The sequence below is a fragment of the Coenobita brevimanus genome, chromosome 23, assembly GCF_032717465.1.
Source record: "Coenobita brevimanus isolate Jiangsu-jjx chromosome 23, ASM3271746v2, whole genome shotgun sequence".
Classification (NCBI taxonomy): domain Eukaryota; kingdom Metazoa; phylum Arthropoda; class Malacostraca; order Decapoda; family Coenobitidae; genus Coenobita; species Coenobita brevimanus.
This window is the reverse complement of record NC_136976.1, coordinates 63,932,512-63,948,443: the sequence shown is the minus strand read 5'-3', so window position 1 is coordinate 63,948,443 and position 15,932 is coordinate 63,932,512. Positions and strand designations below refer to the sequence as shown.

The following is a 15,932-nucleotide window of genomic DNA, read 5'->3' as shown; positions in this document are numbered from 1 at the left end:
TCTTCATTTGATTTGCTATCTTAAATATCACATTCTTCCTTTTGGCACAATTTTGGTTACCTAGCAGAAGCCATTAAGGCTGAAATTTTCTCCTGTATACCTCCTTTCAGGCCCTAAGTTTGGCAGCAATGTAAAGTATCCCTCTTTGTTACTACCCTTCTTCCATTCCTGGAAAGTCTTCTTTTGTCCTTAACCCATTAACTGCACCATCTGATTCAAGGGGACCTCTGTGGTGCGTGCACACACAGACAAACAGACAGACAGACAGACAGACACAGACACACACACACACACACACACACACACACACACACACACACACACACACACACACACACACAATTTTCAAAGTTTAAAGTACTGTATTCCAATTCTGTTCATACACACTGATAGGGAATGTAATGAAGTATACGTTCCTAAATTTTTAGGTCATTATGTACTATAGTTTAGGAGCTATGGATATCTAAGGTTATGGTGCCATGACACAACACAAGAACAAGTTTCAGAGTTACTGGTAATGTATTACACTTCTGTTCATACACACTGAAGGGGAATGTAATGAAGTATATGCTCCTAAATTTTTAGGTCACTACATGCTGTAGTTTAGGCAATACAGATTTCTACAGTTATTGTGCCATGACATTAACCTGAAAAAAAAATAAAATAAATAAAAAAAATAAAAAAATAAAAAAAATAAAAAAAAAGTCATTTAATTGGAAACCAACTTTAGAGTTATGAGATGAAAGAGAATACTGTATGCTATTGTATGATACAGTAAACTTGATGCCTCCATATGACTTACAAATGAACAGCTGACCACAATTCACACCAAAACAAAGAGGAACTGTTTTATGGCTTAACTTCCCTGATGTATGGCATTCATGGATCTGGAAAAAGCAGACGAAAAAGTAGACAGAGAAGGATTGGGAAGGTTTTGCGTATGTAAGGTGCAGACAGTAAGCTGTTTGGTGCCGTCAAGCGCTTTGATGATGACAGTGAGGCATGTGTAAGGGTAAATGGGCATCAAGGTGAAAGGTTCACGATCAATGTGGGGGTGCGACAAGGTTGTGTGAAATCTCCATGGTTGTTCAATATATATATGGATGGGGTGATGAGAGAAGTAAAAACATGAGTAACTGAGAGAGAGATGGCAGTGGTAACAAATGGTGATGGATGGAATATCTCAAATATGTTGTATGCTGATGATGCAGTGCTACTTGCAAATACCGGACAAGAACTTGGTGGACTTATGCAGTGTTTTGCTGATGTCTGTGAGTGTCATACCTTGAGAATAAATGTAGAAAAGAGTAAAATGATGGTAACTGAGAGAGAAAGTGGCTCCCAGTGTGATGTTACAGTGAATGGAGAGAGATTGGAATTGGTGAGAGAGTTCAAATACATGGGTATACTGATAGAAAAGAGCAGGACATGTACAAAAGAAGTGGAAAGCAGAGTGACACAAGGAAGGGAAGTAGCTGGTGCTATAAAGGCCTTTATAAGAAACAGGGACTTGAGTGTTACAGCTGCATGAGGCTTACATGAAGGAATGTTAGTGCCAACTTTAACATATGGATGTGAAACTGAAAAGTCAAGAGTGACAGCAGTGGAGATGGGACTGCTGAGGAATGTATGTGGAGTACAGAAAGTGGATAGGGTATGAAATACTGTACAGTAATGTGATTTGTGAAAGATATGGAATGAGGAAGACTGTGGACACCAGAATTGAAATGAGTGTACTGAGATGGTATGGTCATGAGGAGAGAATGGATAACAACAGAATGGTGAAAAAGGTATACCTGAGCAAAGCTGAAGGAGGGAGGAGGTGAGGCAGGCTAAGGAGAAGGTGGGAGGATATGGTGGATGGGTGTGTGAGGAAGAGAGGTATTGAAGTCGATGAGGTTGGGGACTGACAAGAGATCAAGCTGGCTGGATGAATGTTGCGAGAAGAAATGCATGATCTGGGATTTGGCACCCATTTTTAACGTCACATCGTTCAGACTGACTCTATCTGATACATTTATTGTACGTGAAGCTACAGAATGTGGTGAAAGTTTTTGACATATCAGATAGAGCCAGGAATCTGGGGGATTGAATGATAGGTGAATGGAAGCTCGGCTCATTGGACTGGGCAAACCTGGGCTGTCTGGACGTTGCTACTCCTCACCCTGCCCTAGGGTGGGAAAGGAGGTCCAGATGATGATGATGACTTCTGTGATGTAAGTCACAGTCGTACACTGGGTATCTTGGAATGTAATTCCCACTTCTTGGGTTAACTGTGGTTTCTACACCCTCATCCCACCACCATGTTACCTAATGTCTTGGAGGGCTCCATGTCTATCCACACACTGAATCAGTAACTTTCAAGAAATTTTCTCCAGACTTCTGTACTGCTCATTTACATTTCTGTCTACAGCTCCCTCTTTGGCCACCACTCTACTTATTTCATCATAGAAGGCATCCCTTACTGCTTGGTTTTTCATTTCATTCATTCATTCATCATCTAATCCTGTGTTGCCCCATGAGGAGAGTAGGAGCCCGGGGCTAGGCAAGTTGGTCCTGACATTTAAGACGAGAGTGACCAGCTTCACTCATCCCTGAGTGGCTTTAAGGGAGCAATAAACCCCAACTATCCCATTGATATAAACCTGCACATGCTCAATCCAACTGGAGCACCTTAACTGCCCACTAAACCACCAGGCGCCATAATTTAGTTATAAGGTTACCACGCAGCATAGTGAATGGTTTCCTGGTGTACTGGAAACTATTTGGCTTATCACTCATTGTAGAGTCACCCGCAGACAGAAGGAAGAGGAACTTTTAACTTCCATATTTCCATATTCAATATCCAATCTCTTCATTTAACCATTCAGTATCATCTCATCATCCTCTCCCATCATGAAAGTTCAAATGATGTCATACATTACTTCTTCTAAAGGAATTTCCAAATTGCAATGGCCAGGGTACAAGTGATGTTTTTTATGGACTGAGAGCTAAACTACTGACAAAACCAGCTAACTACTTTCAACCAGTTGTTTTGAAACTTTTTTTTTTTTTTTTTCCCAACAATAAGAGGGTCTCTGCTTGGACTCTGAATCTGTTTACCTGTGGCAGAGATTCCTACCTATGAAAGATGATTGTGTCATTAATAATCAAGCTTGTAGTCACATTTCACTCTCATGGTAGAACTGTACCTCCCAGGGTCAGAGGCAGCCAAACATCTCCTACTTCTCTCTTCTACCTTACAACCGACTGACTTCCTTAGCATATCTATTATGATTCTCATTATTTCTTATCCTATCCATTCTATGTACTCCAGACAAGTTCCTCAATAAATCTATTTTCCCTGCCCTTCCTCTTAACTTTTTAATCTCTTGCCACACCAATGCTTCACATCAATATGTTAATATGACAGGTATACAATTCATTGCTTCAGCTCATGATCCATCTCATCCATGTAACTTTATCCATCCATCCATCTACCATCCAATCCAATGCCGCCCCATGAAAATCGTAGGAGCCCGGGGCTAGGCGAGTTTGTCCTGACATTTAAGATGAGTGACCAGCCTCACTCATCCCTGAGTGGCATTATGCGAGCAATAAACCCCAACCACCCTTTGGATATAAACCTACACAGGCCCAATCCGACTGGAGCACCTTAATTACCCACTAAACCACCAGATGCCATAATCTGGTTATATGGTTACCACCCACCATTGTAAATGGTTTCCTGGTGTACAAGAAACCATTTGGCTTGTCACTTGTAGTCACTCAAAAAATAAAAAAAACACTACACAGAATGCCTCAATAAGATCTCTACATCTCCAACCAACACAACACTTTATAAATACACACCCAAAGATCATCCACCATGGCCATCCAAACCCTACAGTAAACCAGCATCTTTCACAAACCACCATCACAAATCCACCCTTGTAAAATTACTCCACCCTGGGAGACGGCAGTGCACTTAGCCAACCTGTGATGCACCAAGCACCTTTTCTTGCTTCAGTATCAACACCGGGTACAAACTATAAACAATCCTCTATAACCACACTCCAGTGCATCCTCCTTCATGACAACAGTTGCTCACCTCATACATCTCACTCTCATAACACAGTTAATCTTTGAACACTGCCTCAAAATCTTTAGGATAACTCCACTGATGTGACTGGCTTCATGAGTTCATGTCTAGATGAACCTGGAGTTGTAACTATTGAATACTACTATTACTGCTGCTACTACACCCATACTGTCTCATAATGTGGTCATTTAAACATCATGCAATCCTCTTACAGTCTCAATCAAATGTATGCTTTGTACAAGATTTTCACAGCACCAGCCATCTTCCTTCCCTGCATCATTCTACTTTTCTATTTCATCTGCACATTTACCTAGCTTTTCTATTATTACAATGAGGTACTTAAACTCCCTCAATGATTCAAGTCCTTCTCCCTATTCATCAGCACATCATACCGAGTTACCTTCTCTCAACACTCATCACTGCTCATATCTACATTTACTTCTTAAAACACAACTCACAAGAGTCAAAAGACATTCACAAAACTCTGCATCAGTTCACAAAGCTTTCTAACAAAATTCTCTTCTAGCTTTTGTAATAAATTTCTTGTTCCATATCATGCATTTAATATTTTGGTTGCTGATTACACTCTCCAATTAATATGGATAATGTCAAACCTAGAAAAACAGGTGTGGTTAACACTTTGGCTAGAAATTATGAGCTTTTTGCTGATTTTGGTTCCACCTTACCAATGGATAATTTTCCACAGCTATTAGAAACCTACCATACTCAAAAGGCCAATGCACCAACCACCCTTTTTTAAGTCACTTTGTCCCTTCTTGATTCAGTTTTCAGATCTAGGCACTCAAACATTACAGCTAGAAAACAATAATTACACACTGAGCATGTCAAGAAAGTTAAACTTTACAGCTGAGAAACAGCACAGCATTATCAATGAGTCACACATACATACAACTACTGTACTTTGATTGACAAAGTTCCAGGTTTAGCTATATGGATCAGATTTGTCCATTTGACAGCTACTCTCTTATCTGCACAATCCTGCATCATCCTCATTGTCATCATAACCCTCTGTCCCACTTACATGGGATGCAAGGGATCCAGAAATAGAAGAAGGAAGTACAAAAGTTGGATAGCTATAAACAGAGTGACCAGTAAAAAATGGCCACATAACTATGCATTCATCACTCAACCCTATGAAATTCTTGAATCCACCTCCTTGACCAATAAGCCACATAAATTTTAATTCATAACACCTGTGGGAGAGTGCCATTCTATCAACAGCCTGGTTAAAAAGGATGTGCTGCCTTTATCATAAACACAGGTATACATACTGTACTTATTCCATCCACTTCTGTCTTGTGTATTCTTTGGTTTTCTCAAGTTCTATACCTTGCTTCTCTATAACTATTGTTTCATCTCCTATACCTCACCTCTTCATATATTCATTTACAGTCGGCGTAATGGAAGCCTGGACCTAGTCAGGGCACTACCAAAACAACAAAAAATCATCACAGAGAACATTTATTTATGAAAAGAAAAAGTACTTCAATGCTTATCTTAGAACTCTGTCACTTCCCCCTTGGCCTTGATCACCTCTTGCATTCTCCTTAGCATACTCTCTACTAGATTAGTGAAGTAATTGATATCCATCTCAGGGCACCATACATGCTTGATAACCTCCTGGAGCTCAGGCACTGACGACACTCTGGCAACCTTCACCTTGTCCTTGATCTCCTTCCACCCATTTTCGATAGGGTTTAAGTCAGAACTGTTGGATGGCCATGGGAGAATGCAAATATTTTTACTCTGGAGCAACTTCTTCACTTTTTGAGCAGTGTGACAGGGGGCTGAGTCATACATGATGATGGAGGTCCTGTGGATAACCATGTAATCAAACAGATATCTCTTCAAAACCTCACACTATCGAGCAGCATTCATTGTGCAGTTTTTTGGAAAGAAATATATACCACCTCTGCCCATTTTGGCACTGAAACAAGCCCAAACCATCAATCAGGGACTGTGCTTTACAGCCTTGATGGCGCAGCACCTGTCATACCAGTTGGTCCCCTTTGGCCTGCGTACCTTAATTTGATGTGAGCTAAGCACCTGGAATGTGCTTTCATCTGAGAACATAACTTTACTCCAGTCTTGGACAGTCCAGTGCTGGTGTTGTCTTGCAAATTCAAGTCGCTTCTTCCTCATCTTCTCTGTCAGGAGAGGGTTCAGTGCAGCAATATGGGTGGGGATTTTGAGGTCCTTCTTCAGTCGATGCTGTATGGTTCTTTCAGACACATCTTTCAGCAATTCAGGGTACATATCTTTCAGTTGTCTAGCAGTCAAACATGGGTCTTTTATCACTGCTTGCTTCAGTAACCTGTCTGTATTTTGTGTTGTCATCCTTCTAGGTCCTAGCCTGTCTTTATGTTGGGGAACTGTGTTTTTTGGCCGGGGGCGGGCAGCAGCAAGGAGTGTCATAACAGTAGATTTTCCTCGCCCAGTTCGAATACTATCTATCTATCTATTGCCAGACGCCGCAATCCCGTTTGGGGTGGCCACAAACAAATCGCCTCCAAGTCGTCCTGTCCCACGCCATTTCACTCCCCTGCTCCCAACTCACAACCCCCTCTCTCATATACCTCTCCACCCCATCTCTCCATCTCATCCTCGGCCTCCCCCTCCCTCTTTCCCCCTCCACCTCACTCACATACACACTCTTCGTCAGTCTTTGACCCTCCATCCTCTCCACATGGCCAAACCACCTCAGTGTGTTCCTCATAACGCTTCCTATCACATCCACATCAACACCACAACGCTCCTTTATATCCTCATTCGTCAGCCTGTCTCTCCATGTGATTCCACAGGCTCCTCTTAAATAACTCATTTCCACGGCTCTCACTCTTGACTTGTGTCCTTCCAACAACGTCCAAGCTTCACTTCCATACGTTAGAGTTGGTATCACAATACTGTCATGTAGTAACTTTTTCACTTCCATGCTCACTTCCCTGTTTCTTATCACTGCTTTCAAAGAACCAGCAACCTTTCTTCCCTGCTGTACCCTTTCAAGCACTTCACCCTCCAAACCTCCATCCTTACTCATCACACTACCCAAGTACTTAAACGAACTCACATTTTCCAATTCCTCACCATCCAACCTCGCTGTACATTCACTGACTTCACCTCTCTCAAAGACCATCACTTTACTCTTCCCTACATTCACCTTTAGATTCCGTTTCTTACACACTCTCCCAAACTCATCCACCAAGCCTTGCAGCTCTCCTTCGTCTTCACTCAACAACACTGTATCATCTGCAAACAACAGTACAGGGAGTTTCCAAACACTACCCTCCCTCACCAGAGCTACTCCAACATCCACTACCCTACCTTGTACCTCTTTTATTACCCCATCCATGTACAGATTGAACAACCATGGAGACATGACACATCCCTGTTTCAACCCAACTTTCAAAGAGAAAAATTCACTTAGTTCACCATCCACACGCACTGCAGCCTTTGCACCATCGTACATACTCTTCACAGCATTCAACAACTTCCCATCTATTCCATATATTCTTAACACTTTCCACAATCCTAGTCTATCCACCCTGTCATATGCTTTCTCCAAATCCATGAAAGCCGCATACAACTTCTTTCCTTTCTCTAGAAATTTTTCCACTAAAGATCTGAGAATGAATATCTGATCTACACAACCTCTTCCCTTCCTAAAGCCTTCCTGTTCTTCTCCAACTAATTTCTCTGTTCTTTCTCTAACTCTGTCAATAAGTATCCTACCATATACTTTTCCTATTATACTAAGAAGACAAATCCCCCTATGATTACCACACACTTCTTTTTCCCCTTTTCCTTTGTACAAGGGAATAATTATACCTGACTTCCAATCCTCCGGGACTCTACCTTCCTACCAGGCCAATCTGCACATCTTCCACATCCATTCTACTACTATCTCTCCCCCATGCTTCAGCATTTCACCACACACTCCATCAATTCCTGGGGCTTTCCCTGATTTAACTTTCTTCATTGCTTCCACAACTTCTATCCTACTGATTTCTTCCTGTCTTCTCACCTCCCTCCTTCTTCCAGCCATTCCCCAGCCACTTATACTCGCATTACTTCCATCCTCCACGTTCAACAATTCCTTAAAGTGTTCTCTCCATCTGCTCACTTTTTCTCCCTTCTCCACTAGTAATCTACCATTTTTATCTTTCACTCCCCTGCTAACTTCACTTCCACCCTGTCTTACTCTTTTCACCTCTTTCCAGAACATTTTCTTACAGTCCCTCCACTTTACACTCAAATTCCTTCCAAATTCCTCATCCACTCTTTTCTTACTCTCTCTTACTAATCTTTTCACCTCTTTCTTTCTACATATAACTCTCTCTTCCACCTCTCAACTTCTTCCACGCCCCTATTTCTCATCCATTCATTGTATGCTTTCTTCTTTTGTGCCACAGCCCGTTTCACCTCTTCAGTCCACCACGCTGTTCCTTGCACCCCCCTCCGTCTTCTCTTCCTTCCACACACCACATCACATGCTGCACATATTTCTTCTGTAAATATTCTACACACACCTTCCACGTCCCCCATCTGCTCCAACTCATATTTGCCCAATCGTTCCTCCACTTCTCTCTTATACTCTGCCTTTTTCTCATCCTCTTGTAACCTTTCCACTCTCCTTGCAACTACTCCTTCCTCTCGTCTTTCCCTTCTTCTAGTCTTCCATCTTACTTGAACTTTAACTCTGGCCACCACCAAATAGTGGACAGAAAGTCCACTCCCCCAACCTCTATAAACTCTTGCATCCAATATACATCTTCGCATCCTTTCATCCACACACACATAATCAATCATTGCCTTCCTTTTACTCAATTCACCACCCACCCTTCTCATCACTCGCCATGTATACCTGTGGATCATTTTATGCCTTTTTATATCTTTAATTTTTACATTTTCCTCTCTCACAGTTAAAATTCGGGCTTTTTCTACATTAGTTAGTGGCCTGGGACCCATCTCCAATGATCCACAAAGGCAGAGGAAGGTGTGAAAAAGCGAGCTTTGAAATTAACAAGGGCCAGGCAGGACAAGAAAATCTGACAAGCTCTCCCATCCAAAGTCAGGCATGCACTGAGCTCATATACAGCACGTGGTGGTAAGCCTGTAAAGTTGCTAGAAACCATCAGAAAAAAAGCCATCAACTACAGGAATTTTCCTACAATATTTCCTGGACCCTACAAAATATATGGTGTGAATTAGAGGGTCCAGACTTCCGTTGCGCCAACTGTACATTATCCATCATCCTTACTCTTGGCATTCTGTGCCTCCTCCTACCCTCAAATTCCCTAATGTCAAGGTCCCTTCTCAAGATCTGATCTTATGTTTTTTCTTCCCATGTTTATCCTGTAAAACTGCAATATACTTACCCAATGCTGAATGCTAATACACCACTTTATATCTGCGTGGCCATTTTACTGTACAGCATACCATATTTAATCTTGTAAACCAATAAGCCTGGTTTTTATCATTGGGTTACTGTGGGTGTGTCTAACCGTGCTACCAAATGTGACCATGTTCCTGAAATATGGTGTACCGAAACTGTGATAAAGAGAGAGTACTGTGGATTGAGGGGGAGGAGAGCTTAGAACCTTGAAAATCAAGAGGCTCAACTTTACAATAAGCTAAATATGCATGCAAAGTTACAAAGGCATCCCAGTTACTGGGATACGGTGTCCAAGGACTCTAGTAAATGGTGTGGTGCAGGTGAGGGAAGGATAGGGAGACCTATGATCTTGATAATAAACAGGTTTGGCCTTTACCACAGGCCTTTTTTTTGTGTGTGTTCAGTTGTAAAAGTAAAGGTACCCCAGATACTGAGGTAGTGTCTACACGCTACAGATCACCACTAAAACAACAGTGTCCCTCCATTCATTTAAATGCACATTCCTTACTAAGCAACAGTGAGGGTCTGTTGTATATGGAGTACCTGAGGTAGAGGAGGAGACCAGCCTGATGATCTGGCCTGCGGTCTGAGGACATCATGCTGTACAGTATCACCTGACCTCGATGTTCTGCTGAGAAGCTTGACCGACCTGTTTTCAGTTCCAATGGTACTATCTGTGAATGTAATAAGAAATGTAACTGTGAAGTTATAGAGTAGAAAATTAGGCGAAAGGTGTAGCATACTGTTAATATGGTTGCGAAAATATAGAGAAATAAAATTAACTGAAAATATTGTAATTCTTTACATGGTCAAGGAAGGATGTAAGGGAGAAATAATGACAAACTAGCATCAAGCCATAATATGACTACATGACACTAAGGTAAGGGGGTAGGGGGAAAAAATTAGATTAAATGCATGATGTGAAGACCTGTAAGAAAAGTGATAATATTGGAAACAGAAACAGTAGCAGAGTCACCAAAAAAATCAGTATGCAATGGGGTCTGATGTAGTGAGGAAATGAAGGGGAAAGCTGTGAGATGGTGCTGGACTGTAGACCAGCAACCAAGAAAAAGGTGATGAATAGTCATGGGACATTTAGTTTTTTTTTTTTCCTTTTTTTTTAATGCAAGAAAGTAGAAGCCCAAGGCCAGAAGCCCACAAACCGTTCCTTCCAAGAAAAAAAACAAAAAATACCAAAGAGCCAAATTCAAGATCCGTTCATTTCGAGATGCCTGGACACACTGTGTTTGAAAGACTGGAGATCATAGGAAATAGGAAATACGGACAGAAGGAGACAGTTCCAGTGCTGACCTGTTGCATAGCTGAAAGACTAGGAGTAACGGTTAACTCTTGCATTAGAGAACTGGACAGAAAAGGGATGAGAGTTTATTGCTAGACAGGTGCTATGCACCCGTTGTAGAGGTGGAGGGATGCAACCAGACAGTTCAGAGGAGCAGTAACCATTGAAGCACCGATAGAAAAGAGATAAAGATGCAACAGTGCGACGAAGAGACAGAGGTTGAAGATGCCAGTAGAAGGTGGAGACTTAATGAGGCGAAAAGCCTTTGAGACGAAAAGCCTTGAACTCTACCTTACTGAGAAAAGCTGTATGTGGGGAGCCTCCCCACATATGAATGTTGTACTCCACACAGGGGCGAATAAAACCCGTGTATAAAGTCAACAACTGTGCAGAGGTAAAGAAGGTATGAAGTTGGCTTAGCACACCCAATCTCCTGGAAGCAGATTTTACAAGAGATGTAATATGATCTTTCCAATATAAGTTCCAAGTGAATGAAACTCCAAGCATGTTCAAGGATGACGCAAGACTGAGCTGGATATTATTAAACATTAGTGGGTACTCCTGTGGAAGATTGTGTCGGGTTGATAGGTGTAAAAACTGAGTTTTCGATGCATTAAAAACAACAAGATTATTTTTATCCCAGTCAGAGATACGAGCCAAGTCAGACATTAGGTGTGCCATAGCCTCGTCCCTTGTTTGTTGAAGTAACTGCTGAGATGGATGTTGCAAAAACCAAATGGAAAGGTGAAGAGTGGAATCATCAGCGTAAGAGTAGATGGCGTTAGATGTACAGCTTAGAAGGTCATTGATCAAAAAAAGGAAGAGAGTTGGTGATAGGACTGAGCCCTGACAAACACCACTGTTGATAGATCTAGGAGAAGAAGGATGGCCATCTACAACAGCGGCTATAGAACGACCAGAAAGGAAGCTATAGGTGAAGGCATAGATAGAAGGATGGAAACCGTAAGAGGGCAGTTTGGATATTAAAGATTTATGTCACAGTCGATCGAAAGCCTTTGAGATGTCAAGCGCAATGGCAAAGCTTTTGCCAAAGTCCGAAGAGGAGGATGACCAGGAGTCTGAAAGGTAGGTGAGAAGATCACTAGTGGAGCATCCCTCACGGAACCCATACTGACCATCAGGAAGAAGGTTGTGATAGGAAAGATGCTTTAAAATTTTTCTGTTAAGAACTGACTCAAAAATTTCTGAGACACAGGATGTTAAAGCAATTGGACGATAGTTAGAGGGTTGGGAATGGTCACCATTCTTTGGGACTGGCTGAATGATAGCAAACTTCTAGCAAGAAGGAAAGGTACAAGGTGACAGACAAAGGCAAAAGAGTTTACCTAGGCATGGGGTATGAACAGAAGCACAGTTCTTGAGGACAACAGGAGGGACTCTATCAGGCCCATATGCCTTGTTAGTATTAAGGCCAGTGATGGCAGAAAATGCAACAGCTAAAGAAATTTTAATGTCAGCCATGAGGAAGTCAAAAGGGGGGAAGTGATGGAGGAACAACACCAGAATCATCTAAGGTGGAATTGAAGGAGAAAGTCTGAGCAAAGAGATCTGTTTTATCAGTAGAAGAAATAGCTACAGAGCCATAAGAGTAGAAAAGTGGAGGGAAGGATGATGAGGTAAAGTTGTTAGAAAGGTTTTTGGCAAGGTGCCAGAAGGAGTGGGAAGAATTTGAGTTGAAGAGTCAAGAGCATTTAATATACATGAAATTATTTTTACCAGAGTGATGAACTGACTTAGCACGATTCCAGGCAGAAACATAAAAAAGATGTGATTCAGGGGTGGGTTGGCTCTAGTACCTTTTATAGGCCCTCTCCTTGTTGCAGCCAGTATTAGAACAAGCGTGATTAAACCAAGGCTTTCTTGCATTAGTCAAAGGATATGAGAAGGGAATGTATGCTTCCATCCCCGAGAGAATAACCTCTATAATGCGCAAGGCACACTCAGATGGCTCCCGGTCATGAAAGCAATAATCATTCCATGGAAAATCAAAGAAGTACTGCCTGAGGGCCTCCCAATCCGCAGCTCCAAAGTGCCACAGTTGACGTTTCTTTGGAGGGTCCACAGGCCGTACCAGAGCAGTAGGACAGGTCAAGGTAATAAGGTTGTCATCGGGGGAGCCCAACGGAGAGGAAAGGTTAACAGTGTAAGCAGAAGGATTAGTTGCAGGGAAGAGGTCAAGTATATTGGAGCTCTCTAAAAGGCAGTCAGGGATATGAGTAGGGTGCTGTACAAGCTGCTCTTGGTCATTAAGGAGAGAAAAGATGTAGACTTGTTCACCAGGTGGATCAGTGAAGGGAGGGGAGAGCCAAAGGCGGTGGTGAACACTGAAATATCCTAGAATGAATATTTCAGAAAAAGGAGAAATGGATAGAATGTGTTCCAACACAGAAGTAAGACAGTCAAAGAATTTTTCATAGTCAGTTGTTGGAAGAACACAAGTCAAGAGTGAGAGCAGTGGAAATGAGTTATTTAAGGAGCCTGTGGAGTCACATGGAGAGACAGGCTGACAAATGAGGATATAAAGGAGCATTGTGATGTGGATGTGGGTGTGATAGGAAGCATTAGGAGGAATACACTGAGGTAGTTTGGCCATGTGGAGAGGATGGAGGGTGAAAGACTGACGAAGAGAGTGTATGTATGTGAGGTGGAGGGGGGGAGGGGGAGGCCGAGGATGAGATGGAGGGATGGGGTGGAGAGGTATATAAGAGAGGGGGGTGTGAGTTGGGAGCGGGGCAGTGAAATGGCAGGGGACAGGGCGATGTGGAGGCAATTTGTTTGTGGCCACCCGGAACGGGTTTAAGGCATCTGGGAATAGATAGATAGAGAGACAGTAAAGTTAGGGGATAAGTAAACAGCGCAGATGTATTTAGTCAGAGAATTACAGGAAAGCCGAAGCCAGAGAGCAGAGAATTCAGAAGAATCAATTCAGGAACTTGAGAGCAAGATAAGTCGTTGCATATATATACACAAGCCCAGGGTTCCTAAACTCCCCATGGGATGACATAGGATTGGATGATGGATGGATGGATGGTTTAACTTAATGCACTTTTTCCATCTGTTCACAAATGAAATATTTTCCCTCTTACCTTTGATTTGCCATTGTGGTGCACTCTGACTGTCATGTCTATTTTGCCTTTCACACCAAATCTGGGAGACCACAAATTTTCCTCAATGTCTAGAATTTCTGTGATTTTTCCTTCAAATTGATTTCTCCGCTGTTCTTTCCCCTGCTGATTTCCTGTAAAAGAAAAATAAATAGAAAATGCCAGTGATGACATAACCATCTCCTACTATACAAAAACAGTATCCACTTCAATCTGATGCCACGTTCTTGAGATTTATTCTTGCAATTTCATTGATTTTATTTAGCTTGGGATAAGCTTTTCGAATTTTGGGGTTAGACACAGCTTTCATGAATTTCTTTGGTACAAGATATCATCCATACGTTGAACACATTTGTCTGGAAGCAGGAAGAATAAAATGAATATGTCACTGGACTGAAGCAGTGATGATGATGTTTCACTTTATCTCAATACTATTTTCATTCTTCTTGGTAAAGGGCTACAAATCAATGAATCAAACAGACCATAAAGCTGCAAAATGGTCAATGCATTTGATTTACGAGGCTGCTCAAGGCAAAGGCTAATATTTGCACATACATTTAACTTCCTCCAGCATGATTTTTTTTATTTATTTATTTTTTTTATTAACTCTGCCTATTGCTAAAAAAAACTCCCCTTGGAAGAAGAGATAAGAAGCAATTTCCATTAACTCCTTCAGGATGAAGATATCTCTTTCACATATTCTGGCTACTGCCACATGATGCTATTTAACACACAAAACTTATGAAATGCTGCAGTTAAGACACCACAGTACAGTAAGTTTGTCTTTTATGTATGTTTTCCCAGCATGATTCACCTCCACCATGAGAAGCTGGTGGTCAGGTCTTCAAAGTAATGTCAACTGGGGTTGCTGCTGTTGTTCATCAACCTGTCTGGCTGAGCAGACCTATCAAATGCAGGCAATCAACTGCCCTTACAAGGCCATCCCATGCAATGAACCGATGTTCTCTTGCAGCAGACAGTGCCTTACTGTGTGAAGATTTGGTTCCTGGATGGATGTCGCATTTGCATCTCTCCATCCAGTTAACAGGGGTACCATAGCAGGCTCCACTTCATTCTGTAATTTGGATATATGCTAACCACTCAGAACTGTACGTAATTTCTTGGGTTACAGAAAACCATTAGGCTTATCACTCAGTGTGGAGCCATCTGAAGTAACAGTAGAAAAAGTGACAAGAAGGAAAGAGAGAAGCAGAAAGAGAGGAGGGCAGACAGAGATAGAATGAGAAAGAGGGAAGCAGTAGGCAGCATTACATCAAGTCAGTGGATGATGGTCACCACAACCTACCACCATCAACTGGGGTAAATTGGACCACCAAGGTGCACCAGATTGCGTCATTTTAATTGTGAATAATGCCTACTTTCCCCCTCCCTCCCCTTCAAGATTTCAGGTAAATGTCTTTAAGAAAAACCATTTATATGCACAGCAGCATCTCGACATTTATGGGGGAAACATTCATTAAACCACCAGGAACGCACAATTTCGAGAATAACTTACTTGCTCTTCATGTCTTATTTTCGTAGATGCCGCACCTTAGACAAGAGTTGCTGAGTATGGACCACCTAGTCCTATCCCCCTTCATGTTAATCAGATGGCTTCCCACATGACGTCCAACCTTGAATTTGGTTTCTAAGTTTAAAATTTTAAAAAGTTATTAACCATTACATACATCATCTAATCCTGTGTTGCCCAGTGAGAAGTGTTGGAGCCCGGGGCTACGCAAGTTGGTCCTGACATTTCAGAAGAGAGTAACCAGCCTCACTCATCCCTGAGTGGCATTATGTGAACAATAAACCCAACCACCCCATGGACATAAACCTGCACCAGCTCGATCCAGTTGGAGCGCATTAATTACCCATAAATCACCAGGCACCATAATTTGGTTATATGGTTACCACCCAGTGTAGTAAATGGTTTCCTGGTGTACAGGAAACCATTTGGCTTGTCACTCAGTGTAGAGTCACCCACAGATAGAAGGAAGAGGAAAGAAAGAA

The 15,932-nt window shown here is 42.0% G+C and overlaps 1 protein-coding gene across 1 annotated transcript in view; it reads right to left on the bottom strand.

Moving 5' to 3' along the window:
• Positions 1 to 15,932, bottom strand: part of Dna2 (DNA replication helicase/nuclease 2) — a 193,535-nt gene that overhangs the window by 113,989 nt on the left and 63,614 nt on the right. Inside the window, exons 10-11 of the mRNA XM_080267024.1 lie at positions 13,902 to 14,053; positions 10,038 to 10,168 (exon numbers count right to left, since the gene is read on the bottom strand). Of these exons, the coding sequence (XP_080123150.1) occupies positions 10,038 to 10,168; positions 13,902 to 14,053 (283 nt within the window). The remainder of the gene's footprint in view (positions 1 to 10,037; positions 10,169 to 13,901; positions 14,054 to 15,932) is intronic.